At 37.7% G+C, this 27,328-nt stretch overlaps 1 protein-coding gene and 1 pseudogene across 8 annotated transcripts in view; one reads left to right on the top strand and one right to left on the bottom strand.

Annotated features, from left to right (window-relative positions):
• Positions 1-530: 530 nt before the first annotated feature.
• Positions 531-27,328, bottom strand: part of ZNF300 (zinc finger protein 300) — a 35,028-nt gene continuing 8,230 nt past the window's right edge. The window contains exons 1-6 of one of the 8 annotated variants that reach the window (XM_043464929.1): positions 13,988-14,110; positions 13,130-13,256; positions 12,449-12,492; positions 3,870-3,996; positions 3,504-3,626; positions 531-2,397 (exon numbers count right to left, since the gene is read on the bottom strand). In XM_043464929.1, coding sequence (XP_043320864.1) covers positions 818-2,397; positions 3,504-3,626; positions 3,870-3,996; positions 12,449-12,460 — 1,842 coding nt within the window. In that variant the 5' untranslated portion in view covers positions 12,461-12,492; positions 13,130-13,256; positions 13,988-14,110 and the 3' untranslated portion in view covers positions 531-817. Of the gene's footprint in view, positions 2,398-3,503; positions 3,627-3,869; positions 3,997-12,448; positions 12,493-13,129; positions 13,257-13,293; positions 13,329-13,927; positions 14,111-27,328 lie in introns of those variants that run through there. The other 7 variants (XM_043464930.1, XM_043464933.1, XM_043464927.1 and 4 more) reach the window with 7 other exon arrangements.
• LOC122439688 overlaps positions 17,955-27,328 on the top strand; it is a 29,595-nt pseudogene continuing 20,221 nt past the window's right edge.

Below are 27,328 nucleotides of genomic sequence, written 5' to 3'. Positions count from 1 at the left end.
CTGAAGTCATACAATCTTTTGAGTAGTTGAGCCAGGATTAAAACCCAGACAATGTGGTTCAGTACCAAAGTGTTTCCACAATACCAAATTTTCAGTAAGGAAAAGTAAATAGATATTTCAAGAGGAGTAGGAGAGATGGTCAAGAAGCAACAGTTTCAAAACGATCCTTCCAAAAATACAGATCAATTTATATGCTTGAAATGGGAAAATGTGCAACTATCACCTTTGCTGAATCTGATCAACCTATCCTTCCATCTTTGTATAAGAATTTTACATGTATCTTTAGGGGTCATGCTAAGCCCCTCACCCCACTTTTTTTTTTTTGGTCGCACTGTGCAACTTGATCTTAATTCCTTGACCAGGAATTGAACTTGGGCCAGAGCTGTGAAATTGTTGAGTCCTATTATTAGGGAACTCCCAAGCCTTTCCTTGTTAATGCAGTTTCTTGGAATTGATTTTTTTAAATCAAGCATTCTTCATGTCCTTTATAGGGAATTAATGTATATGACCAAAATGATGCCAAGTTAATATTAGCAATTTCACAATGTTTATTGTTATGGGGCATAATAAGGAATATGTACTTTGACAACATTCTATATACATAATTTGTCCTACTAACCATTCAATTCATAACTTTAAAAGCTCTACATGCTATGGTGAAAATGGCCTTCATTAATGTAATAATTTTCCATCATGTCTGCTGAGTTAGGTATCACCACACTACAGATATGTATTCTCTTGTAAAATTTTCTCTATAAAGATGCTGTCAACAAAGTTATCAAATTAATCAAGTTCCTGTTATGTATTAAGCATTGAGCTAATACTGAAAGCTTGTCTGTGTTTTTAGTTCACTATGATTTTTACCACTGCTATGAGTTCTCTGATGTACAGTGAGTTGTGATTTCTGGATGAAAGCTTTCCCACATACAGCACACCGATAGGGTCTTTCCCCAGTGTGAATTCTCCGATGTAAAACAAGATCTGACTTCTGAGAAAACGCCTTTCCACATTCAGCACATATGTATGGTTTCTCTCCTGTATGAATCCTCTGATGACCTGGGAGGTGAGACTTTTGAGAGAAGGCTTTCCCACATTCAGTACAAACATAAGGTTTTTCTCCTGTGTGTATCCTCTGATGTCCAATAAGATGTGATTTCTGACAGAAGGCTTTTCCACATTCATTGCATTTATAGGGTTTTTCTCCAGTATGCGTTCTCTGATGTATAATGAGCTGTGACTTTCGGGAGAAGGTCTTCCCACAAGCAGTACATTCATAAGGTTTCTCCCCAGTATGAATTAACTGGTGTGTAATGAGTTCTGTCTTTCTGCTGAAGGCTTCCTCACACTGAGCACATTTGTAGGGTTTCTCCCCGGTGTGAATTCTTTTATGTATAATGAGATGGGACTTCTCACAGAAGGCTTTCCCGCATTCAGTACACTCATAGGGCTTCTCTCCAGTATGAGCTCTATGATGTATAATCAGTTGTGACTTCTGGGAGAAGGCCTTACCACACTCTCTACATTCATAAGGTTTCTCTCCAGTGTGAATTCTCTGATGTATAATGAGGGGTGATTTCTGGGAAAAGGCTTTTCCACATTCACTACATTCATATGGTTTTTCTCCAGTATGAACTCTCTGATGTATAATAAGAGATGATTTTTGAGAGAAGGCTTTTCCACATTCAGAACATTCATAAGGTTTCTCCCCAGTATGAGTTCTCTGATGTACAATGAGGTGAAACTTCTCACTGAAGGCTTTCCCACATGCACCACAATCATATGGTTTTTTCCCAGTATGAATCCGTTGATGTACAATGAGCTGTGACTTCTTAGCAAAGGCTTTTCCACATGTAACACACACACAGGTTTTCTCCTTGGTTTCAACATTCTGATAATGAATAATGGATTGTTTCTTGCTGAAAACGTTTCCATGCTCAATATCATTACAGGGAATTACTCCATTGTGAATCTTCTCAAGGTTAGAATTGGCCACACTGTGGATGAATGATTTTCCACATCCAAAACTCTCATCAAGGTTTCTTCTTGAATTGTTCTTATTACAACTAGGTAGGTCAATATTAGATTTCAAATTCTTTTTAAAGGCATCATAGTTATAGGGTCTTTGTCTTGAAGCATCTGACTCTATGCACTCTTGAAATATTTTCCTCAGTGCATTATATTTGTAGTCTGACTCTACAGTCATTGTTTTGTTGTTGACGACTGTTACTTTCGTGGAAAGTCTGTTTTTCTGACATCTCTGTAACTGGCCATCACTTTGACAGACTTTTAAAATGGAGTATAATGAACCATCCTTTGTGATTCCTTTCAATATCTTATTATGGAAGGAAACAGACCCCAAAATACATGATTGGGGGTTGTCAAGGTTACTCTTCCTGTCTAAAAGAAAGGAAAATTAAAAAGTCATATAGGATAATTAACAAAACACAGAGGAGTATAAAAAATGAATGATCTAATAAAGGTGATGAACCCAAACAGGGATGAGATGCCATTTCAGAAGACAGTAAAACATACACTATGATCAGGGGAATGAATAGACAAAGATGTTAAAGAGAAATATTCATGAAAAAATTAGACCTGAAGGAGACAGAAAACTATCTGAGTTATTATCACTCTAATCTTGGATTACTCTTTTAGAATCTTCCCATTTCTCCTGCTTTCAGAGTGTAAATGCTTTTCACCATTCAAATTCATTTATTTTATAAACCATCTGCTATACACTTGGCTAGTATTATCCTGCCACCTCTAGCTGAAGAAACAAGGTCTCTTCTGTACTCAAAATATTTTATCTCCTCTCATTCTACTTTCCTAATTAACAACTAATATAAACAAGAGAAAAATCCAAAATCATGCTGTGGATTCAGTATCAGAGTCACACCAACAATCCAAGCTTGAATTGCACTGTTCCTTCTATATATTATCAAATAAAACTAGCAAAGTTCTCCCAGAAAAGCTGTATTTCCCTATCTTCTAGGTTTTGTTCATATATTCTTCTCGCCCACCTTCATCAACAGTTTGCCTTCACCACCCTTTCTCATGATCATCAATAGTCAATTTATCTTTCAAAGCAGCTACAGATGCGTGCTCTGAAAAATGCCTTTTCAAATTCTGTTGCATTTCTTTAGACTCTAATTTTCTCTGAAATTTTAAAAATAGTAGCAGTATTTGACATTTAATTTTGCAATGCAACCTGTGTTTTTAGAAGAAATTTGCCTTCTATTGCCTATTAAGCCTTTTCATAAAATGCATTAAATATATAAAACAATATACATTTAATACAAAAGATATACATGTAGAATCAATAAGAAATAGCTATCCCCTATAAAGGTTCACAATTATTTAATTGATTAATTATTTGTTGAGTGCCTACTAAATTTTCAGCACAGGAACAAACAGTAAGAGAATTCACTAAGGATAGAAACATAAGCCTCAGGCATCAATCAACCAAAATAAAAACAAAACAAGCGAACTGATATTTCACTTACCTAGTCGCCCATCTGTCTGAACTTCATATGGACAGATCCAATTTGGTATGTCTCTTTTAATGATCCATGGATCTTCTCCTTGCTCCAACTTGGAAATGACATCTGGTTTGGAAACTGGATGCCCTATTAAATAGAAATCAGAGGAATTGGGAGAGACTGCACAGAAGGCAAAAGAGAAGATGCAGTTTAAGGAGGCCTACAATGAAGTAGTTCATTTAACCTTCAGAAAGTAATGACCTCCATCGGGGAAGGTATTAAGGTCATCAAAGTCATTATATACACGTCAGGAACCACCTAACTATAGTGACTGGTAAGGAAAGGTACTTGACTGGTCAAGTCTGAGTTATACAGGGAAGTCACTCTTACCCATTGAGACCAGGTGGCTATAGTTCTCCAGCATCACATCCCTGTACAGGGTCTTCTGAGCAGGGTCTAGTTGCTGCCACTCCTCCTGGGTGAAATCCACAGCTACATCCTTGAAAGATACTAATCCCTGTAACAGTAATATTCCTGTTCAATCTAAAGTCATCATTCTTATCATTTCTACTATAGCATGCAAAACTATACCTACACTTAGTTTTGTATCAGAGTATTTGGGAGAATCAATGTCAAATCCTGCCTTTAACAAGAGCCAGACAGGACAGGAAAACAAAAGAGGTAAATCATAAAATGCCTACCTAATACAAATGGTAATTTAGTAAGTGATAAAGCAGCATTAAAATAGCTGAAAGGAAGATGTATTAGCCAATGAATAGTACTGAAACAACTGGAAATTTCACAGGAAAAGAATAATGTTGAATCCATATGTGAGAAACTGAACTGTACACCCTGGAAATTCATAAGTTGAAGTTCTAACCCCTAGAACCTCAGAATGTGACCTTATTTGGAAACAGGGCCATTGCAAATATAATTAGTTATATGAGGTCATTAGGGTGGACCCTAACCCAATATAACTGATATCCATAAAAAAAGGAGATGTTTGAACAGAGTCACACACACATAGAATGAAGGCAGTATGAAGACACTTGAGGAGAAGATAAGTTATCTATAAGCCAAACAGAGAGACTTAGAACAGATCCTTCCCTCAAGCCCTCAGAGGCAACCAACCCTGCTGATTAACTGAATTAACAGCCTCTAGAACTGTGAGATAAAAAATTTCTGTCATTTAATCCATGCAGTTTGCGGTATTCGGCTAAGCCAGTTCTAGCTGTCATAACGAAGTATATCAATTACAATACAATGATATCTTATGTCTTGGAAAAGAGAAATATATATATATTCTGAATGAAGAAAAATTTTAATTTTAAAAATACTAAAAACTATAAAATAACAACAAAACCTGGCTGGGAGGATTTTTATTAATAATTATAGAGAAGGATTTTTAAAGTATAACACATACAAAATTTTTGAGAAGAGTCACATTTAGAGAGTCAGAGAATGTCAGTTATTGAAGATTCTAACCGTATCTCCTCATTTCATAGGAAAGAAATCTTAGCTTCTTCTAAATCTAACAATTCTCCTACATATATGCAATAGCTAGTAATATAACAAAATACATCAGTTATAATAGCAATATTGAAAAAGAACACACTTAAGAAATATGCAGGGAACATTTATGAAAAAGCCAAAACAAAGTATTGACATGACACTGAAATAAAGGACTTGGGTAACTGTAGAGCCATAGACGTTTCTGGAGGGTAAACTAATGATTTTAATCATGTCACCATTACGTATGTTCACAATCAGTCAGTTCAGTTCAGTTCAGTCGCTCAGTCATGTCCGACTCTTTGCGACCCCACCATGAATCCCAGCACGCCAGGCCTCCCTGTTCATCACCAACTCCCGGAGTTTACTCAAACTCACGCCCATCGAGTCGGTGATGCCATCTCATCCTCTGTCGTCCCCTTCTCCTCCTGCCCCCAATCCCTCCCAGCATCAGGGTCTTTTCCAATGAGTCAACTCTTTGCATGAGGTGGCCAAAGTACTGGAGTTTCAGCTTCAGCATCAGTCCTTCCAATGAACACCCAGGACTGATCTCCTTTAGGATGGACTGGTTGGATCTCCCTGCAGTTCAAGGGACTCTCAAGAGTCTTCTCCAACACCACAGTTCAAAAGCATCAATTTTTCGGTGCTCAGCTTTCTTCACAGTCCAACTCTCACATCCATACATGACCACTGGAAAACCATAGCCTTGACCAGACGGACCTTTGTTGGCAAAGTAATGTCTCTGCTTTTTAATATGCTATCTAGGTAACAAAATGTCTTTTTAAAATTTAATTTTATTTTTATATAATTTTTAAAAGTTACTTTCCATTTACAGCTATTACAATATATTGGCTGTTCTTCATGTTTTACCATATATCCTTAAGTCTATCTTACACCCATTAGTTTGTACCTCTCTCCCTCCCATCCTAGTAATGCCACCACCGCAGTTGGTAACTACATGTTTGTTCTATCTGTAAAGTTGTTTCTTTTTCATTTTATTCACTAGTTTGTTGTACTTTTTAGATTCTACATAAAAATGATATCATACTGTAACAAAATATATATATGCTATCTAGGTTGGTCATAACTTTCCTTCCAAGGAGTAAGCGTCTTTTAATTTAATGGCTGCTGTCACCATCCACAGTGATTTTGGAGTCCAAAAAAATAAAGTCTGACACTGTCTCCACTGTCTCCCCATCTATTTCCCATGAGGTGATGGGACCAGATGCCATGATCTTAGTTTTCTGAATGTTGAGCTTAAAGCCAACTTTTTCACTCTCCTCTTTCACTTTCATCAAGAGGCTTTTTAGTTCTTCTTCACTTTCTGTAATAAGGGTGGTGTCATCTGCAGATCTGAGGTTATTGATATTTCTCCCGGCAATCTTGATTCCAGCTTGTGCTTCCTCCAGCCCAGCATTTCTCATGATGTACTCTGCATATAAGTTAAATAAGCAGGGTGACAATATACAGCCTTGACGTCCTCCTTTTCCTATTTGGGACCAGTCTGTTGTTCCATGTCCAGTTCTCACTGTTGCTTCCTGACCTGCATACAGGTTTCTCAAGAGGCAGGTCAGGTGGTCTGGTATTCCCATCTCTTTCAGGATTTTCCAGTTTATTGTGATCCACACAGTCGAAGGCTTTGGCATAGTCAATAAAGCAGAAATAGATGCTTTTCTGAAACTCTCTTGCTTTTTCAATGATCCAGTGGATATTGGCAATTTGATCTCTGGTTCCTCTGCCTTTTCCAAAACCAGCTTGAACATCTGGAAGTTTTCGGTTCATGTAATTGCTGAAGCCTGGCTTGGAGAATTTTGAGCATTACTTTACTTGGGTGTGAGATGAGTGCAATTGTGTGGTAGTTTGAGCATTCTTTGGGATTGCCTTTCTTAGGGATTGGAATGAAAACTGACCTATTCCAGTCCTGTGGCCACTGCTGAGCTTTCCAAATCTGCTGGCATATTGACTGCAGCACTTTCACAGCATCATATTTCAGGATTTGAAATAGCTCAACTGGAATTCCATCACATCCACTAGCTTTGTCCGTAGTGATGCTTTCTAAGGCCCACTTGACTTCACATTTCAGGATGTCTGGCTGTAGGTGGGTGATCACACCATTGTGATTATCTGGGTCGTGAAGATCTTTTTTGTACAGTTCTTCTGTGTATTCTTGCCACCTCTTCTTAATATCTTTTGCTTCTGTTAGGTCCATACCATTTCTGTCCTTTATCGAACCCATCTTTGCCTGAAACGTTCCCTTGATAGCTCTAATTTTCTTGAAGAGATCTTTAGTCTTTCCCATTCTGTTGTTTTCCTCTGTTTCTTTGCATTGATCACTGAGGAAGGCTTTCTTATCTCTCCTGGGTATTCTTTGGAACTCTGCGTTCAAATGGGTATATCTTCCCTTTTCTCCTTTGCTTTTCCCTTCTCTTCTTTTCACAGCTATTTGTAAGGCCTCCTCAGACAGCCATTTTGCTTTTTTGCATTTCTTTTCCATGGGGACGGTCTTGATCCCTGTCTCCTGTACAATGTCACGAACCTCCGTCCATAGTTCATCAGGCATAGTCTATCAGATCTAGTCCCTTAAATCTATTTCTCACTTCCACTGTATAGTCATAAGAGATTTGATTTAGGTCATACCTGAATGGTCTAGTGGTTTTCCCTACTTTCTTCAGTTTAAGTCTGAATTTGGCAATAAGGAGTTCATGATCTGAGCCACAGTCAGCTCCTGGTCTTGTTTTTGCTGACTGTATAGAGTTTCTCCATTTCTGGCTGCAAAGAATATAATCAATCTGATTTCGGTGTTGGCCATCTGGTGATGTCCATGTGTAGAATCTTCTCTTGTGTTGTTGGAAGAGGGTGTTTGCTATGACCAGCGCGTTCTCTTGGCAAAACTCTATTAGCCTTTGCCCTGCTTTATTTTGTACTCCAATGCCAAATTTGCCTGTTACTCCAGGTGTTTCTTGACTTCCTACTTTTGCATTCCAGTCCCCTATAATGAAAAGGACATCTTTTTTGGGTGTTAGTTCTGAAAGGTCTTGTAGGTCTTCATAGAACCATTCAACTTCACCTTCTTCAGCATTACTGGCTGGGGCATAGGCTTGGATTACCGTGATACTGAATGGTTTTTCTTGGAAATGAACAGAGATCATTCTGTCGTTTTTGAAACTGCATCCAAGTACTGCATTTCAGACTCTTTTGTTGACCATGATGGCTACTCCATTTCGTCTAAGGGCTTCCTGCCCACAGTAGTAGATATAATGGTCATCTGAGTTAAATTCACCCATTCCAATCCATTTTAGTTCGCTGATTCCTAGAATGTCGACATTCACTCTTGCCATTTCCTATTTGACCACTTCCAATTTGCCTTGATTCATGGACCTAACATTCCAGGTTTCTATGCAATATTGCTCTTTACAGCATCAGACCTTGATTCTATCACCAGTCACATCCACAACTGGGTATTGTTTTTGCTTTGGCTCCATCCCTTCATTCTTTCTGGAGTTACTTCTCCACTGATCTCCAGAAGCATATTGGGCACCTACCGACCTGGGGAGTTCCTCTTTCAGTATCCTATCATTTTGCCTTCTCATAGTGTTCATGGGGTTCTCAAGGCAAGAATACTGAAGTGGTTTCCCATTCCCTTCTCCAGTGGACCACATTCTGTCAGACCTCTCCACCATGACCCGACCATCTTGGGTGGCCCCACATGGCATGGCTTAGTTTCATTGAGTTAGACAAGGCTGTGGTCCTGTGATCAGATTGGCTAGTTTTCCATGATTATGGTTTCAGTGTGTCTGCCCTCTGATGCCCTCTCACAACACCTACTGTCTTACTTGGGTTTCTCTTACCTCGGACGTGGGGTATCTCTTCACAGCTGCTCTGGAATCTAAATGATTTGTATTATTTAAAATTATTTTTAAGGGTTTTTCCCTAATTATTCTCTTATTATCAAATACTGCTTTCAGAATGAAAAAAATTAAATATCAACATTCCCTGGTTAAAAAGATTCCTTTGGTTCCATCTATCTATCTATCTATATATATAATTACTCTCATCTCAATCATCTCGATCTTAAGGTTTCTCTCATCCCACACCATCAACCTACCACACATTTAGTTTGTTCCCATAACAATCCCTTTAGTTTTCCCACTTTACATATGAGATAACTGAGGATTACTGCGGTTAAATCACTTTGTGCCAGAGGTTACACTAAATATATATGACTGATCAACTGTCAGATTTAAAAGCAGGTATCCTGACTCAATACTTTGGTTTTTTGGCCACTGTACTCCATAATGCCTTCCTTGACACTGCAATTAAGACCAATAAAATAATTAATATTTTATTACACTAATACCTCCTTTAGACAAACTTTCCATGAAACACCTCCACTTTCAGTTCAGTTCAGTTCAGTTGCTCAGTCATGTCTGACTCTTTGTGACCCCATGAATCGCAGCACACCAGGCCTGCCTATACATCACCAACTCCCGGAGTTTACTCAAACTCATGCCCATCTAGTCGGTGATGCCATCCAACCATCTCATCCTCTGTCGTCCCCTTCTCCTCCTGCCCCCAATCCCTCCCAGCATCAGGGTCTTTTCCAATGAGTCAACTCTTTGCATGAGGTGGCCAAAGTACTGGAGTTTCAGCTTCAGCATCAGTCCTTCCAATGAACACCCAGGACTGATCTCCTTTAGGATGGACTGGTTGGATCTCCTTGCAGTTCAAGGGACTCTCAAGAGTCTTTTCCAACACCACAGTTCAAAAGCATCAATTTTTCAGCGCTCAGCGTTCTTCACAGTCCAACTCTCACATCCATACATGACCACTAGAAAAACCATAGCCTTGACTAGATGGACCTTTGTTGGCAAAGAAATGTCTCTGCTTTTTAATATGCTCTCTAGGTTGGTCATAACTTTCCTTCCAAGGAGTAAGCGTCTTTTAATTTCATGGCTGCAGTCACCATCCGCAGTGATTTTGGAGCCCAAAACAATAAAGTCTGACACTGTTTCTACTGTCTCCCCATCTATTTCCCATGAGGTGATAGGACCAGATGCCATGATCTTAATTTTCTGAATGTTAAGCTTTAAGCCAACTTTTAGTTTTCCTCAAATTCTCAGCCTTTTCCACTTTTGCAAATGCTGTTTCCCATCCTCATCCTACTTCCTTCATGATCCAAAGTTCAATCATTTTTTAAGCCTCTTATCCTTGCTTTCTCTATAAAGCCGGCTGCTCTTCCTTCTCCACTAAAAAAGTTCCTTGCTCTCATGTCTATTATAGAGCTTTTATGTATTATTGTTAGTTTCCACATCTGTTTGCCCCATTTTTCTCTGTATTCTTCCCAAGAAAGAACCATGCCTAAATTTTGAGTTATTTCACAGCTAGCCAGCATCTGTGACATATACTGAATATTTAAGACATGTCTGCTAAAAAGGAATGAATGAAAATTATAGAGAATAAAGTTCATACTTAGTTAAAAATGGTTTTGCACACTTTGAATAATATTCTTGTGATCTAAAGAACAGTAACATGAGAAAGATAATAAATGTAGAAAATAGAAGAAATCCATTCTTATAAGAAAATTCATAAATGTAATGCTAACATTCTAATTTTGCTTTATCAATAACACTAGAATGCTTTAATATACTATATATGTATAAATTTTGTTAATTTCAAGTAAAATACAGCACATAATCAGTGGAAATGTATCAGTGGAAAATTATATTTTTTGTATCATTACAAGCAATTTTTACAGTTTGAGTGACAGAGACAATGGAAGAGATGGAGGAGATGGAAGGGGAATAGGTGTTAGAGGGAGAAAAGATAGATGTGTGTGAAAATGATGATTTCTACTTCTGGACTGTATGGAAAAAATACAAATCTTTAATCCTAAAGGAATAAGCAAGTTATTAGCCATGGCAGTTGAATCTATTGGGCCAATAAAAAATCCATACTCATCTTCAGAACATATTCAACTTCAGAACATCAGGGACCCCTGCTTTCCAAAGCTTTGAAAGACAATTATATATTTTAAAAAATCATTTATTTATTAATATTAATTGTTTAGATTCCATCTATTCATACAAGAAGGTAAACTTCATATAAAGTTATGATTATCTTTTTTACTGGAATATAATTGCTTTACAATGTTGTGTCACTTTCTGCTGTACAGTGAAGTAAATCAGCTATATGTACACATATATTCCCTCCCTCATGAATCTCTTTCCCACTTTCCCCCAATCTGACTGCTTTAGGTCATCACAGAGCACTGAGCTAAGCTCTCTGTGCTATACAGCAACTTCCCACTAGCTGTCTATTTTACACACAGTTGTGTATACGTCAATCCTACTCTACCAATTTGTCTCACCCTCCCCTTCCCACCCCATGTCCATTTTCTACATCTGCATCTCTATTCCTGTCCTGCAAACAGGCTCATCTGTACCATCTTTCTATTAACAGATTCCACAGAGATGCATTAATATATGATATTTGTTTTTCTCTTTCTGACTTAGTCCTTCCTATGACAGACTCTAGGTCCATCCACATGACTACAAATGACTCAGTTGTGGATCTTAGTTCCTCAACCAGGGATTGAACCTGTGCCCCATTCAGTGGAAGCTCAGAGCTCTAACCACTGCAAGGGAATTCCTGACAATTATAAGAACTACTTTTTGAAAGAAATGAATATTTTGGAAGACCGTTCAAAACATATCTACTCTGTATTATCTAGACTTTGTTGATAGATAAAAGTGGACAACAGGAAGCCTCTATACTCTATCTAGTCCTTTAAAGCAGAGGTCAACAAATTTTTTCAGCAAAGCAGATATTTTCAGCATTTCAGGCCATATGGTGCTTATCCAACTCTACCACTGTAGTACAAAAAAAGCCATAGACAATATGTAAACAAGTGACATGGCTGTGCTGCCAGTAAAACTTTATTTACAAAACAGAAAACTGAATTTGCCCCACAGGCAACAGTCTGATGACTCCAGCTCTAAAGGATAAAGTTAGAGAGTTAGGTTATGATGCTATGATAACTTCCTTCTAAAAGAAATCACTCTATGATGCAGTTACAAATTTATTATTGCATTTACCACAGGAGTGTTGGTGAGAACACTGCATATCCCATTACTGAAAGAAAGATCCAAAACTGAAAGTTGTTTTAGTTTTATATGGCAAGAAATAATTTCTTCCTATGGGAAATGTATCTTCTTTCTCTTTAGAGGACTGCAAATCATGTAACTGATGATGTCAGCAAAAAGATAAGAAAAACTGTACACCAACTTTTAAAGTGGTTTCAAGCCAAATTATCTGCATATTACCTAGCAATTCTTTCTAGGTCTGGATCTTTATTTTGGCTGTCTTTCCCTGATCTAGATTTTAGCTCTCTTCACTTTCCATTTGATTGCACTTAGAACCAAAAAAGGAAATTTAAAAAATTAAAAATTAAAGCAACTAACCTGGGACTTCATCTCTTTCTGCTCTCCTCTAAAATGGCAGATGCCTGAAAAGGCAAAATTGGTGATCAGAAGGGTATTTTCACAGATCGGCTGCAAAATGCAGCTTCTCTATTCACCAGTCTAGAAACAACCACCACAGAAGTTAGGTAGATGATAACCAAACCTGTGGGAGAAGATAGTTTGGTCTTCATAGAAAAATCAGCAAGTATAATGTAAAGTAAGCTCTCTTGTAACTACATACTTTGATCATACAGAACTTGAACAAGGTTTTTTAATTGTATGAATGTGAAGATATGTTTCTTTTTGATTTATTAACAACTTATCTGCCCCTCCCCCCGCCGCCATTAACTAGCAATTCCATTCACAGGAGTTCATAAGGCAACACACACACACACCAAGATAAACACACACACACACCCCCCCCAAGATAAGTTCCCCAGCAATGACCAAATCAAAAACTGAGAAATTTTCCCCTTATTCCCCAGAAACAAATAAGCAGCTAACATCTAATCTCCCAAGAGCTCTTATATTTTCCTTGCAACTCAGCAGATACTCCTGCCAATCAATATGTTTAAACGTTTATTGTTGATTTCCAACAGTATGGATGTCTGCATATAAAAATGGCAGTAAGTTGGGACCACTGATACAAGGGAATATACCCTAATACAGGAAGGTACATACCTGGTAAATCCTTCTCAGTCCCACAAGGAGTTAGGTAGACAAGATTTAACTGGTTCAGAGAAACTGAGTACTCCTGCCACAGGGATACTGTTTTATAGGGGGTATTCTAAGCTTTGTCAAAATAGATCTGTAAGGAAACAATTGGGAGAAATAGTCATACTTACCTCCAGGCACCCAGCAGGTGTTCAATAAATGTTTCCTGAATAAAATATAAAATGATTTCAATAAATTTAGATAGAGGTAGGACAAAAATCATAATTTTCATAATAATCCTATCCTTTCTGACTTGTTTGTTACTGTTTCAGAATGATCATTTTTGTTAGGGCCACCAGGTTAAGGGCATAGTGACAGGTTGAGAAGGGATGTGACCTGAAAAGTTGCCTATGACCTGTGGAAATTTTAATGTATGTAAACGAAAACTAGACCAAGACACTCTGGTCATTACTTCTCCCTCCAAATCTCTGAATCCTGGGGCCTAGCAATCACATACTCCACAGAACTCCCCCATGCCCACCACATCACTGACTGCCACACGGATGCCCTCATCTTTTAGTCCACAGCCTCCCTCATCAATCACTGAGTCTTCAGAGTCCCCTAGATCCCTGACCCTGTCAACACCAGTCAGTCCCCCTACACACCATTTCTGATCCCACAGATAATCCCATAACTGACACACCGTTATCCAATTATTAATCTTACAGCTAACCCCATCCCTGACTCCCAAATAAACCCAACCCTAATCCTACATACACCTTCCCTAGTGACTTTGTCAGTCTCCAATCACTGACGCTCACGGACCCCTCTCATCCCATTACCAATCCAAAAGACACTCATCACCACACATGTCCGCCTTCTGACCTACAGTTCCAGAAACGCCCATCACGGCTCAACCCAAGACGGCTGTCACATCCATAGCGGTGAATTCTCCCGCTTCCTGTGCGGGGCTCCCCAGCGTGCACTGTTCCGTACAGCGGAGTTTTACCCACTCTGCACCCTGGGCGGCTTTGTTCAGGAGGCAATATGGCCACTCCCATGCTATGTGTCTCAGTGGGAGCCGCCATCTTGCTAGATTGGTCAGTTCCGTACAAGCAGAGGAATTCAGTTTGCTCAGAGCGTTTGTCTGGGCTGTACCACAGAGGCAGCAAGGGGAGGGGGGAAAGAGAACATAAAAGAGGATTATACAAACCTGTAACGTACAAAATTTTGCAGAGAGATTTTACAGGATTGGGTAAGAAGTGTGAGTGATAATGTCCTCCATTAGAAGGCTGCATTTGGTAAAAGACGAAAAATTTGGAATAGTAAAATATTCTCACTAGCGACTTCACTTAAAAGTGTTTGTAAATGACGCAACCCTATACCAGGAGATTCTACTTGCTGAGAGGGGTGAAAATGTGGAATGGAAATTCCACTGTGGGGGAAACCCGCCAAAGTAGTGGAAGAGTTCACCAAGGAGTAAGGAAAGAGGATACACATTAATAATGAAATTTACGTTAAGAACGATTATAAGGAATTCTCTAGGGTACACTACTACTGCAGTAACAAGTTGCAGAGGCCGAGTGAAGAAAATAAAAGTGAGAGAAGCTGAAGGGAAAGGAGGCCTCTGTCATAATGAAAGAAATAAAAAAGCTACAGTGAGATATTATTTCTCTTCTATTACCTTGTTTTTTAAAAACAGTATTCTAAGTTTGGAAATACAGAGTGTTAGTAAGAATGCCATGGGAACTTGGAATTCTCATATATTACTGATGGGACAGAAAAATGACATAGCCCTATATAGAGCTGAGCTTCCCTTGTGGCTCAGCTGGTAAAGAATCTGCTTGCAATGCTGGAGACCTAGGTTGGGAGGATCCCCTGGAGAAGGACAAGGCTAACCACTCTAGTATTCTGGTCTGGAGAATTCCATGGTCTGTATATTCTATGGGGTCGCAAAGAGTCGGACACAACTGAGGAGTTTCACTTTCACTATATAGAAGACTTGGCAATAGGGGCTTCCCAGGTAGCAGCAGTGGTAAAGAATCTGCCTGACAATGTAGGAGACCCCAGAGATGCAGGTTTGATTCCTAGGTGAGAAAGATTCCCTAGTGTAGTAAATGGCAACCCAGTCCAGTCTTCTTGCCTGGAAAATTCCATAGACAGAGGAGCCTGGCGGGCTACAGTCCATGAGGTCGCAAAGGGTCGGACTTGACTCATAACTATATGTATTTGTTACCTATTGCTGTGTAACAAGTTACTAGAAAGTAGCAGTTTGAAACTATAAATGTTGCAGTTAACTGTTTCATTGCTTCTGTGAGTTGAGAATGTAGGAACAGCTGAGCTGGGTGGTTCAGATCTAGTCTGTAAAGAGGTTGCTGCACTCAAGCTGTCGTTAGCCAGGATTGTAGTTATTGCAAGGCTAAATAACTGTAGTTATTTAAACTAAATTTCAAGGTTATGCTTCTAAGCTCAATGAAGAAGCTGGTGATAAGCCTCAGAATTTCAATTTCCAGGCTCAATTGCCCATCATGAGGGCATTTCCTTCAGCTACTCAATTATCCTCATGACCTGGTGGGTCTTCCCTCTCTCAGGCCTGCCTCACAGTATATAAGCTGGCTTCTCTGCAGACCAAATGAGTCAAGGGAAAGCCAGTGAGACAGCACACACAAGACAGACGCCATAGTCTTCTTATAACCTATATTAGAAGTGACATCTCATTACTTCTGTATTCTGTGTGCTGAAAGTGAATCATTAAGGGTGCCTGCAAACAAAGGAGTGGGAATTAAGCTCTACCTCTTAAGAGGAGGATTAGCAAAGTCTAAAACCACAACACTACATGTAAGCTTTTGCACCTGAACTCAGAAACTCCATTCCAGGAATATATCCCAAATATACATTACCGCCCCCCCCCCCAAAAAATAGGTTACTCATTGCAGTACTATTTTTAATACCTAAAAACAACAGGCAATCCAAACATTTGCCAACAGGTCCAGCTGTATAAATTACAGTATACACATAAAACAGTACTATTCAGCTGTGAGAGAGAGACAGAAATATCTCTATGTACTACTATGGAGGTAAAGAGGATATAATGTTCTATGAGGGGAAAAGGTAGAAAAAATGAGAATAGTTTGTTGTTATCATTTAGTTTCTAAAATGTGAATAAGTATATAGTTAATTCTTCTTATTCATGGTAGCTATGTTCAATTAAGTTGCTGCAAACACAGAACTAGTGAATACCAAACCATATCTCCAGAGGGAAATAAATCAATATAAAACAGATTACAATCTTAAATTACAACTCTGTATAATTAAGATTATAATCTTAAAAACAACTCATGTTGGTGGATTCTATTGTCTTTATTTTACCAGAAAAGCAAAATTCAAAAGAGTTAAGTAATTTGCCTGAGGTCCAATGACAAAGGCCAGAGTTATATTCAAACCCTGTCTGGCTGCCCCCAGAGCTGGAGTTTCTTGCACCACATTGCATTGCCCCTACCATCCTCATTATCTGTTCACCTCTGTGTAAGAGCTGGAACAAGAATGCAGAGCATTCCCTTGTTTAAACTCAGCCGGGAATGTGTGCATGGGGCAACTCAAATTTTTGGTACTCTGGGCATGTCTGCCTATGACTGAAAAAGCACTGAGTTTGATTTTTGAGGTTACAAATACATTTTAGCAAGTAGGTGAATTTGTAGATACAGAATCTGTGAATAATGAAGATCAACTGTATATGTGTTTACCTTAAAAATAAAAAGCAAATAATGGAAAAATAAGTCACCAAATAAAATATAAACTACAAAAGGTATTATTAGTTATCTTTTGAAATATAGCAACTTACCCCAAAACTTAGTGATTTTAAACAACACACATCTATTGTTTCACAGTTTCTGTGAGTCAGGAATCTGGACATGGATTATCTGAATCCTCCCTCTGCTTCGAGGTGTTCTACAAATCTATAATCAAGGTATTGATCCAGGCTGGGGTCTCTCATGTGAAGACTCAAATGGGGTAAGATTCATTTCCAAGCTCAATTACATGATTGTTGGTAGAATTTAATGCCTCAAAGATTGCTGGACTAAGGGCATTCATGTCCTTGCTGAGAATTGTGAGGAAGCCACCCTCAGTATCTTGCCATGCAGGACTCTCCAACTTGCAGCTTGCTTATCTAGGGAGTCAAGAGAGGAGGCTGTAAGCAAGATGGAAGTCACAATCTTTTATAACCTTATTACATACATGACATCCCCTCAGTGTTGCCATATGCCGTTGGTTAGAAGCTGCTTACTTATGTAGAGTATTTTATCAGGAGGTGGGACTCATTGGTGGCTATCTTAGACACTTCCTACCCCGGGGAGGAAAGAAATAAGACAGAAGGGACACAGATCACATCTTATATTTGAATATACCATAGTTCTGTTGATTTGACTATGTAACCACAAAAAATTTTACATATTTATAAAACAAAATTAAATTTGATAATCAATTGCAAATTTCTGCTTCTGACCAAAATGAAGTAATAGGGAATGGATGGGAACATTCACCTGAACCAATGGAAAAACCAGACAAGTGTATGAAACAATGATTTTAAAGGTATTAGACATCAGGCTGTGAAGGACAGTGATCCTTGAGAGATGGGAAACAAACTGAGGTGACCCTTCTGATTGCCCAGTTTACTGCCTTGAGAACATTTCCAGGTATGACATGAAAAGCAAGTCCAGGCAGGGGCCAATAGACTTCCAGAGTGGTAGAAAAAGAACTAACAGTACAGAGAGACCAAGGCAGCTATAGTCATAGAGCAAAGATCAAAGAGGAGAAAGCTGCACATAATGAGAGCTCCAGAGGCTTGCAGAGGGTCCACTTCAAGTATTCAGGAGAGTACTGGTCAGTGCATGTGTACAAGGAAAATTAGCGTCTGGGAAAAGAGACTCTGGAGAGGAAGAAGGAAGCAGTAACTGGAGTTTAAGAATAAGCCAAGATTAATGCCTGTTCCCATCAGCCAGACTGGAAAATTTCACAATTTACTGGGAAGAATACACGGAAAGGTCTTGCCTCAATAGTGGGAAATCATTAGTTCTACCTTTAACTCTTACTGTGATGCCAGTTAACAACTGTTTCCAAGTAACTTAGCTGAAATGCAGAAAAAAGTATCAAAATAGGTACTGGAATACTAAAGTATCTATCATCCAACATGATAAAATTTACACTGTCTGCCACCAAATCAAAAATTATCAGGCATGTATAGAAACTGGAAAATGATGCTCATAATGAAGAGAAAAATAAACCAAAGGAAAAAAAAACAGTTCAGAATTTTAAAAGATGTTGGAAATTGCAGAACTATATATTGTTACCATAGACCTTACACTCATTAAAACAATAATGTGAGAATATTATGAACTTCAGCCTCATAAATTTGGCAAGGTAGAAGAAATGGACCATTTCTTCAAACACCAAAACTCAACTAAGATTAGATAGATCATTTGCATGGCTCCATAACTAGAATTCTACCAAAATTTCAGTATTCCAAACCATTTTATCAGGAAATTGTTACCAAAACCATACCAAGGCAGTACAATTAAAAAAAAAAAAAAAACTACAGACCAATGTCTCCCATGAACTTAAAACATAAAAATACTCAATAAAATATTAACAAACCAAATCCAGTAATATAGCAAAAGAATTATATACTATGACCAAGTATAATGTATTTCAAGTATTCAAAGCTAACTAAAAATTGAAAATTAACCAAGATACAAAGAAAAAGTAAATGACTACATCAATTGACAGAGAACAGGCATTTGCTAAAAATCTAGTACACATGCATGATTAAAAAACACAAAACAAAAAACCTCTCAGCAAAATAGTAATAGATAAGAATTTTCATAACTTAATAAAGAACATCTACCAAAAAAACCCCACAGAAAATATAATACTTAATGATGAAAGACTGAATGATTCCACTCTTAGACCAGGAACAAGAGAATGATGTTTACTATCACCACTTTACTTCAACATAGTAGTGGAAATTCTACCCACTAAAATAACACAAGAAAGCAAAATTAGAAGTGTACAGATCAGAAAGTAAAGAAATTAAACTGTCCCTACATACAGATGACATAAAGATTGTTTATGTAGGCAATCCAAAGGAATTTACCAGTGTTATGCCTAAAACTAGTAAGTGAGTTCAGCAAAGGAACAGGATACAAGATACAAAAGTCAATCACATTTCTATATACTAATAATAAAAACATTAAAACAGAAAGGAAAACATTAATACCATTTTTAATCACTCCAAAGAAATAGAAACACTTAGACTTACACTTATCAAACATGTAGAATCTTTGGGAATAAAATCACAAAATGTCATTAAAAGAAATAAAATAAATAGACATACCATGGTCACTGATTTGAAGACTGTAGATAGTAAAGATATTAATTATCCCCAAATTGACCTACAGATTTAAAGCAATTTGTCTTAAAAATGACAGCAAGTTATTTTTTGTAGACTTAGACAAAACTATTTATATGGAATTCCTTAAAGAACTAAAAACAGAGTTACCATATCATCCAGCAATCCCACTCCTGGGCATACATCCAAAAAAGATGAAAACTCTAATTTGAAAAGATATATGGACCTTAATGCTCAGAGCAGCACTATTTACAATAGCCAGTTCACGGAACCAACCTAAATGTCTGTCAACAAATGAATGGATAAAGAATATATGGCATGTATGTGTGTGTGTGTGTGTGTGTGTGTGTGTAAAATGAACTGGAACATTGCTCATCCATAAAAAAGAATGAAATAATGCCACTTGCGGCAACAAGGATGGACCTGGAGATTATCAACTAAGTGAAGTAAGTCAGAGACAAATATCATAGGATATCACTATGTGGAATCTATAAAAAGATACAAATAAACTTATTTACAGAACAGAAAAAGACTCACATAGAAAACAAACTTACAGTTACCAAGGGGAAAGAGAGGAAGGAATAAATTAAGAGTTTAGTATTAACAGATAGACATGACTATATATTAAACAGATAAACAAGGACCTACTGGGAACTAGGGAACAAGATTGTCACAGGGAACTAGATTCAATATCATGTTATAACCTATAATGGAAAAGAATCTGAAAAAGAATATATTTATATATACACATATATATAAATTAATCACTTTATATATATATAAATCACTTTATATATATAAATTAATCACAACTGAAACTAACACAACACACAACACTCAACTACACTTCAATAAAAAGTTGGTTTTTGGAAAAAAAAAAACTTACATGGACAGGAACAGGCCCTATTATAGCTAAAATAATCTTTAAAAGAATAAAGTGGAAGGAATTATTCCCACAACTTCTATTAAACATTGTGTTGGAGGTTCTAGTTAGCACAATAAGGCAAAAAATATATTAAAACTATTGAGTTTGGAAGGGAAAGAGTAAAACTACATTCATTTGTAGATAACATGATCTTCCATGTGGAAAATCTAATGCATTCTACAAAGAAAATGGTACTAGAAGTAATCAGTAAACTTAGAAAGGTTGAAGTATACTAGATCAATATGCAATAATTAGTTGTACTTCCATATATAATCAATAAATAATCAGAAATCGTGGGGGGAGGAGAGGGTGAGATGTATGGGGAGAGTAACATGGAAGCTTACATTACCATATGTAAAATAGATAGCCAACGGGAATCTGCTGTCTGGCTCAGGAAACTCAAACAGGGGCTCTGTGTCAACCTAGAGGGGTGGGATGGGAGGGAGACGGGAGGGGGGTTCAAAAGGGAGGGGATATATGTATACCTATGGCTGATTCATGTTGATGTTTGACAGAAAACAGCAAAATTCTGTAAAGCAATTATCCTTCAATTAAATAATAAATTTTTTTAAAAAATGAGATAATAACATTTTAAACATCTAAGACAAATTTTTAAATATGAATGATTTGGGGGCAAATTTGACAAGAGATGTGAAACACCAATACACCGAAAACTATAAAACAATACTAACAGAAATTAAAGAAGACTTAAAAGAGCTATATGACATTCATGTGTCAGAGCCCCATTGTTATAATGTCAAACTCTGCAAATTGAGTTATAGCTTCAGTGCAACCTATTCAAAATGGTATCAAGCTTTTGAGAAGAAACTGACAAGGAAAGAAATAAAACTGTCCCTATATAAAAAGGACAGTTTTATATTCATATGGAAAGGAACAGGACCAAGAATTGCCAAAACAGTTTTGAGGAAAAAATTAAGTTTACAGATTAACACTACCTGATCTCAAGACTTATTATATACATGCTACAAGAAAGTGTGGTAAAATGTATAAATGAAACAGAATAGAATAGTTCAGAAATAGATCCAGCTGATATAATCACAAATACAATTCCGTGGGGGGGGGGAAGAATAGCCTTTTCAACAAACAGTGCTTGAATAATTGAATATCTATAATTTAAATTGAATCTTACTCCATTCTTCATACTACGTACAAAAAAAAAAAAATTCAAAATGGCTTGCAGTCCTAAATATAAAATGCTGCAGTCCATGGGGTTGCAAAGAGTCAGACACAACTCAGCAACCAAACAACAAAAGCTATAAAATTCCTAGAATCAAATATAGGAGAAATCCTTTGAGACCTAGATGGGGCAAAAATTTCTTAGATAACACCAAAAGCATGAACCATAAAATAATAAAGGGTAAACTGGACCTCTGGTCTTCAAAAGACACAATTTAAGAAAGTGAAAAGACAAGCCACAGACTAGGAGAAAGTATTTCCAAATCATATATCTAATAAAGAACCATCAGCTAAAATATATGAAGACCTCTAACAAGGAAATTATTTAAGACTGAGCAAAAGACTTAAATATGCACTTCACCAAAGACATACTGATGTCAAATAAGCACAAGAAAAGATGCCTAACATCATCACTTATCAGGGAAATGCTAATTTAAGAGAGTGAGATAGCATTAATCACTTACTAAAATGACTAAAATTTTAAAAACTAATTATTACCAAGTACTTGGAAGGATACAGAGAAATGAACTTTTACACACAGCCAGTGGGAATGTAAAATGCTGCAATCCCTTTGGAAAACAGGCACTTTCTCAGGTTAAATATTCACTGACTATATGGTGCAGCTATTCCATTTTTAATGTTTATCCAAGAGAATAAGTATTAGGCATGTACACATACAACATAAAATATCCAAGACACAAGCATGCAGACATCTGTAGAGGAATGCTCATAGCTTCATCTGTGAAAGCCAAAACCTAAAATTAATCAAATGTCCATCATAGGCAAATGGACAAATTATCCATACAGAAGAATACTAATCAGCAATAGGAAAGAATGAACTCTTGATATACACAGAAAATTACATTAAATTCAAAATAAGTGTGCTGAAAGAAATCCGTAAAAATAATAGTGCATACATTATGATTCTACTTACATCAGACTCTAGAAAATGCAAATGAATATATAGTGGCAGAAAAGAGGGTTAGTGGTTGACTGGGGATGAAGCAGAGAGCCAGTCAGGGAAGAGGAATTTCCAAACGATAAGAAGAAACTTTGGGGGATGATGAATGTTTTCATTATCTTGACTGTGGTGATGGTTTCACTGGTGTATGAATAAGCCAATGTTACCAAAATAAATGCAATTTATTATTTGTCCATTAAACCTCAAGAAATCTGCTCTTTTAAAAATGCTATAGCCTTAAAATGCCCTATATTATCTTCTTCAAATATTTGGACATCATTATAAACCACTTCCCCTGATTCATTTAACATCAGACATTCTGTTCTTCCTCAATTCACTTTCACCTTAGGGCTTTTGAGAATGCTTCTCTTACTAGTATGTAGATTTGTCACTACTCTCACCAGTTACTGTAGCAAATAAGGCATATTTAGATTATCTCACCAAAATGAAAACACCTTTTTCTTCTGGTCTTCTCATCTTTCTTACTCCCAGCTTACCCACACTTTAAAAGCTTCGTGATATATGGAATTTTGGAATGTAATTTCACAAAGATTATTAAACCAGTAAAACCGTTCATTCATTCTATCATTTAGTTGTTCAGCAAGTACTCAAAAAACACCTACTATTTGTCATGTACTCTTCTAGAGCTTGAGCTGTATCATCTTAGTACAGCTAAATATTCCTAACCCATTTGTGCTTAAATGATACCAAATTGAATAAACAATAAACAAAATAAGTTACAATATGATAAAAGTACCATTTAAAAAGTGAAATAATCAAGGAAAGTTGGATTGCTTAGGAGACCGTTGCTGTATCACACATGGAGGTCTGCTAATCTTGAGAGAATTCTGATCTAATCAGTCATCTAAGAACACAGACTCATAATACAGTGTAATTCTACAGTGATAAAATACTATATAATGGGACTTCCCTGGTAGTCCAGTGGTTGAGAATCCACCAGCCAATGCAAGGGACACAGATTCAATCCCTGGTCTAGGAAGATTCCAAATGCCATGGAGTAACTAAGCCTGTGGGCCACAAGTACTGAGCCTGTACTCTAGAGCCCACAAGCCACAACTACTAAGCACACATGTCACAGCTACTGAAACCCATGCACCCAAGACCCTGTGCTCTGCAACAAGAAGCCACCACAATGAGAAGCCCACACATCGCAACTAGATAGTTGCAACTCAATGCAACTACAGAAAGTCCATGCACAACAATGAAGACCCAGCACAGACAAAAAAAAAAAAATAACAACAACTATACCGTGATAATTACAAGTGAATGTTCCCCAAGTCTACCAGAAGAAAGAATAATGAAGATTAGAGCAGAGATAAACAAAACAGACAATAAAAACTGATAGAGAATATTAGTGAAACGAAGAGTTGGTTCTTCAAAAAGATCAAAAAGATTGTCATTTAACTAGAATGACTAAGAAAAAAGAGAAAAGATTCAAATAACTAAAATCAGAAATGAGAGGACATTACAAATGATTTTATAGAACTAAAAAGAGATTGTAGGAGAGAACCACTAATATGAACAACTGTACACTAACAAACAATCTGGATGAAATAGATTCCTACACACTCAAAGCTTACCAATACTAAATTATGAAGAAAATCTGAATAAATTTAAACCCATTAAGGAGACTGAATAAGTAATCAAAAACCCTGCAACAAATAACCCTGACTACAACTGTTGCCGACACTTTCTTCTACATTAGAAGTCAAGGAAACATGAATATCATACTTCACCCTTGTTAGAGATGAAAGGTTCTGAAACCCAAAGAAAAGCAAGATCTAGACAAGCAAGACAGTCTCAAAGATCAACATAGGCTAGAAGATCAACATAGTTTAGACTGATCTTTAGGAAGCTGAAAAAAAAAACAATATGAGGAAGTCATTATACCCAAATCATGTGTGTGTGTGCTAAGTTGCTTCAGTTGTGGCCGACTCTGCAACCCCATGGATTGTAGCCCATCAGGTTCCTCTGTCCATGGGATGCTCCAGGTGAGAATACTGGAATGGGTTGCCATTCCCTTTCCCAGGGGATTTTTCTGACCCAGGGATCAAACCACATCTCTTATCTCTTCTGCATTGGCAGGCGGGTTCTTTACCACTAGCACACCTGGAAAGTCCCAAATCACAGAACAAGAAAATGAAGAAAAAGGGGGGAAATAAAAGCAGGATAAAGAGAAGAAAGCAGAAACATCTAGAGCAGATAAATATACACAGAAGTACTTCAGAACATGACAGATTTATCAGCCTTGTCTCCCAACACAATAGAAATAAAAGCAAGAGCAAGCAAATGCAACATAATCAAACTTATAAGCTTTTGCACAGCAAAAGAAGCCATAAACAAAGTGGAAAGACTGGAAGAAAATATTTGCAAATGATGTGGCTGACAAAGGCTTAATTTCCAAAAGATATCTACTGCTCATATAATTCAATAACAAAAAAAGAGACAACTGAATCAAAATATGGGCAGAAGACCTAAACAGACATTTCTCCAGAGAAGACATACAGATGGCCAACAGACACATGAAAAGATGCTCAACATCACTAATTATTAGAGAAATGCAAATCAAAACTACAACACGGTACTACCTCACACCAGTCAGAATAGCCATTATTAAAAAGTCTACAAGCAATAAATGCTGGAGAGGGTATGGAGAAAAAGAAACCCTCTTACACTGTTGGTGGGAATGTAAATTGGCACAACCACTATGGAAAACAGTATGGAGGTTCCTTTTAAAACTAGAGTTGAAATGTGATCTAGCAATCTCACTCTTAGGCACAAACCCAGACAAAACTATAATTTGAAAAGATTCATATGCTCATAACAGCACTACTCACAACAGTCAAGACAGGAAAACAACCTAAATGCCCACTGACAGATGGATGGATAAAGAATGCACACACACACACACACACATACAATGGAATGCTCAGTTCAGTTCAGTTGCTCAGTCGTGTCCGACTCTTTGCAACCCCATGAATCGCAGCACACCAGGCCTCCCTATCCATCACAGGCTCCTGGAGTTCACTCAAACTCATGTCCATTGAGTCGGTGATGCCATCCAGCCATCTCATCCTCTGTCGTCCCCTTCTCCTCCTGCCCCCAGTCCCTCCCAGCATCAGGGTCTTTTCCAACAAGTCAACTCTTCGCATGAGGTGGCCAAAGTATTGGAGTTTCAGCTAGCATCAGTCCTTCCAATGAACACCCAGGACTGATCTCCTCTAGGATGGACTGGTTGGATCTCCTTGCAGTCCAAGGGACTCTCAAGAGTCTTCTCCAACACCACAGCTCAAAAGCATCAATTTTTTGGCGCTCAGCTTCCTTCACAGTCCAACTCTCACATCCATACATGACCACTGGAAAAACCATAGCCTTGACCAGACAGACCTTTGATGGCAAAGTAATGTCTCTGCTTTTTAATATGCTATCTAGGCTGGTCATAACTTTCCTTCCAAGGAGTAAGCGTCTTTTAATTTCATGGCTGCAGTCACCATCTGCAGTGATTTTGGAGCCCCAAAAAATAAAGCCTGACACTGTTTCCCCATCTATTTCCCATGAGGTGATGGGACTAGATGCCATGATCTTAGTTTTCTGAATGTTAAGCTTTAAGCCAACTTTTTCACTCTCTTCTTTCACTTTCATCAAGAGGTTTTTTAGTTCCTCTTCACTTTCTGCCATAAGGGTAGTGTCATCTGCATATCTGAGGTTATTGATATTTCTCCCGGCAATCTTGATTCCAGCTTGTGCTTCCTCCAGCCCAGTGTTTCTCATGATGTACTCTGCATATAAATTAAATAAGCAGGGTGACAATATACAGCCTTGATGTACTCCTTTTCCTATTTGGGACCAGTCTGTTGTTCCATGTCCAGTTCTAACTGTTGCTTCCTGGCCTGCATACAGGTTTCTCAAGAGGCAGGTCAGGTGGTCTGGTATTCCCATCTCTTTCAGAATTTTCCACAGTTTACTGTGATCCACACAGTCGAAGGCTTTGGCATAGTCAATAAAGCAGAAATAGATGTTTTTCTGGAACTCTCTTGCTTTTTCGATGATCCAGAGGATATTGGCAATTTGATCTCTGGTTCCTCTGCCTTTTCTAAAACCAGCTTGAACATCTGGAAGTTCTCGGTTCACATATTGCTGAAGGCTGGCTTGGAGAATTTTGAGCATTACTTTACTAGCGTGTGAGATGAGTGCAATTGTGAGGTAGTTTGAGCATGCTACTCAGCTATAAATGGAATGCTACTCAGTCATAAAAAAGAGTGAAATAATGCCATCTGCAGAAACACAGACGCAACTAGTAAGTCAGAAAGACAAATACCATATCATTCATGTGGAATCTAAAATATGACACAAATGAACTTATCTAAGAAACAGAAAATTCTGCTTTGTGGAAAATTCTTCAAGAGATGGGAATACCTCACCTGCCTCCTGAGAAATCTGTATGCAGGTCAAGAAACAACAGTTAGAACCAGACATGGGACAACAGACCAGTTCCAAATTGGGAAAGGAGTACATCAAGGCTGTATATTGTCACCCTGCTTATTTAACTTATATGCAGAGTACATCATACAAAATCCAGTTTTGATGAAGCACAAGTTGGAATCAAGATTGCCAGGAGAAATATCAATAACCCGAGATATGCAGATGACACCACCCTTATGGCAGAAAACAAAGAACTAAAGAGCCTCTTGATGAAAGTGAAAGAGGAGAGTGAAA

The sequence above is a fragment of the Cervus canadensis genome, chromosome 4 (genome assembly GCF_019320065.1).
Source record: "Cervus canadensis isolate Bull #8, Minnesota chromosome 4, ASM1932006v1, whole genome shotgun sequence".
In the NCBI taxonomy this organism is placed as follows: Eukaryota; Metazoa; Chordata; class Mammalia; order Artiodactyla; family Cervidae; genus Cervus; species Cervus canadensis.
This window is presented reverse-complemented; position numbering and strand designations above follow the sequence as displayed.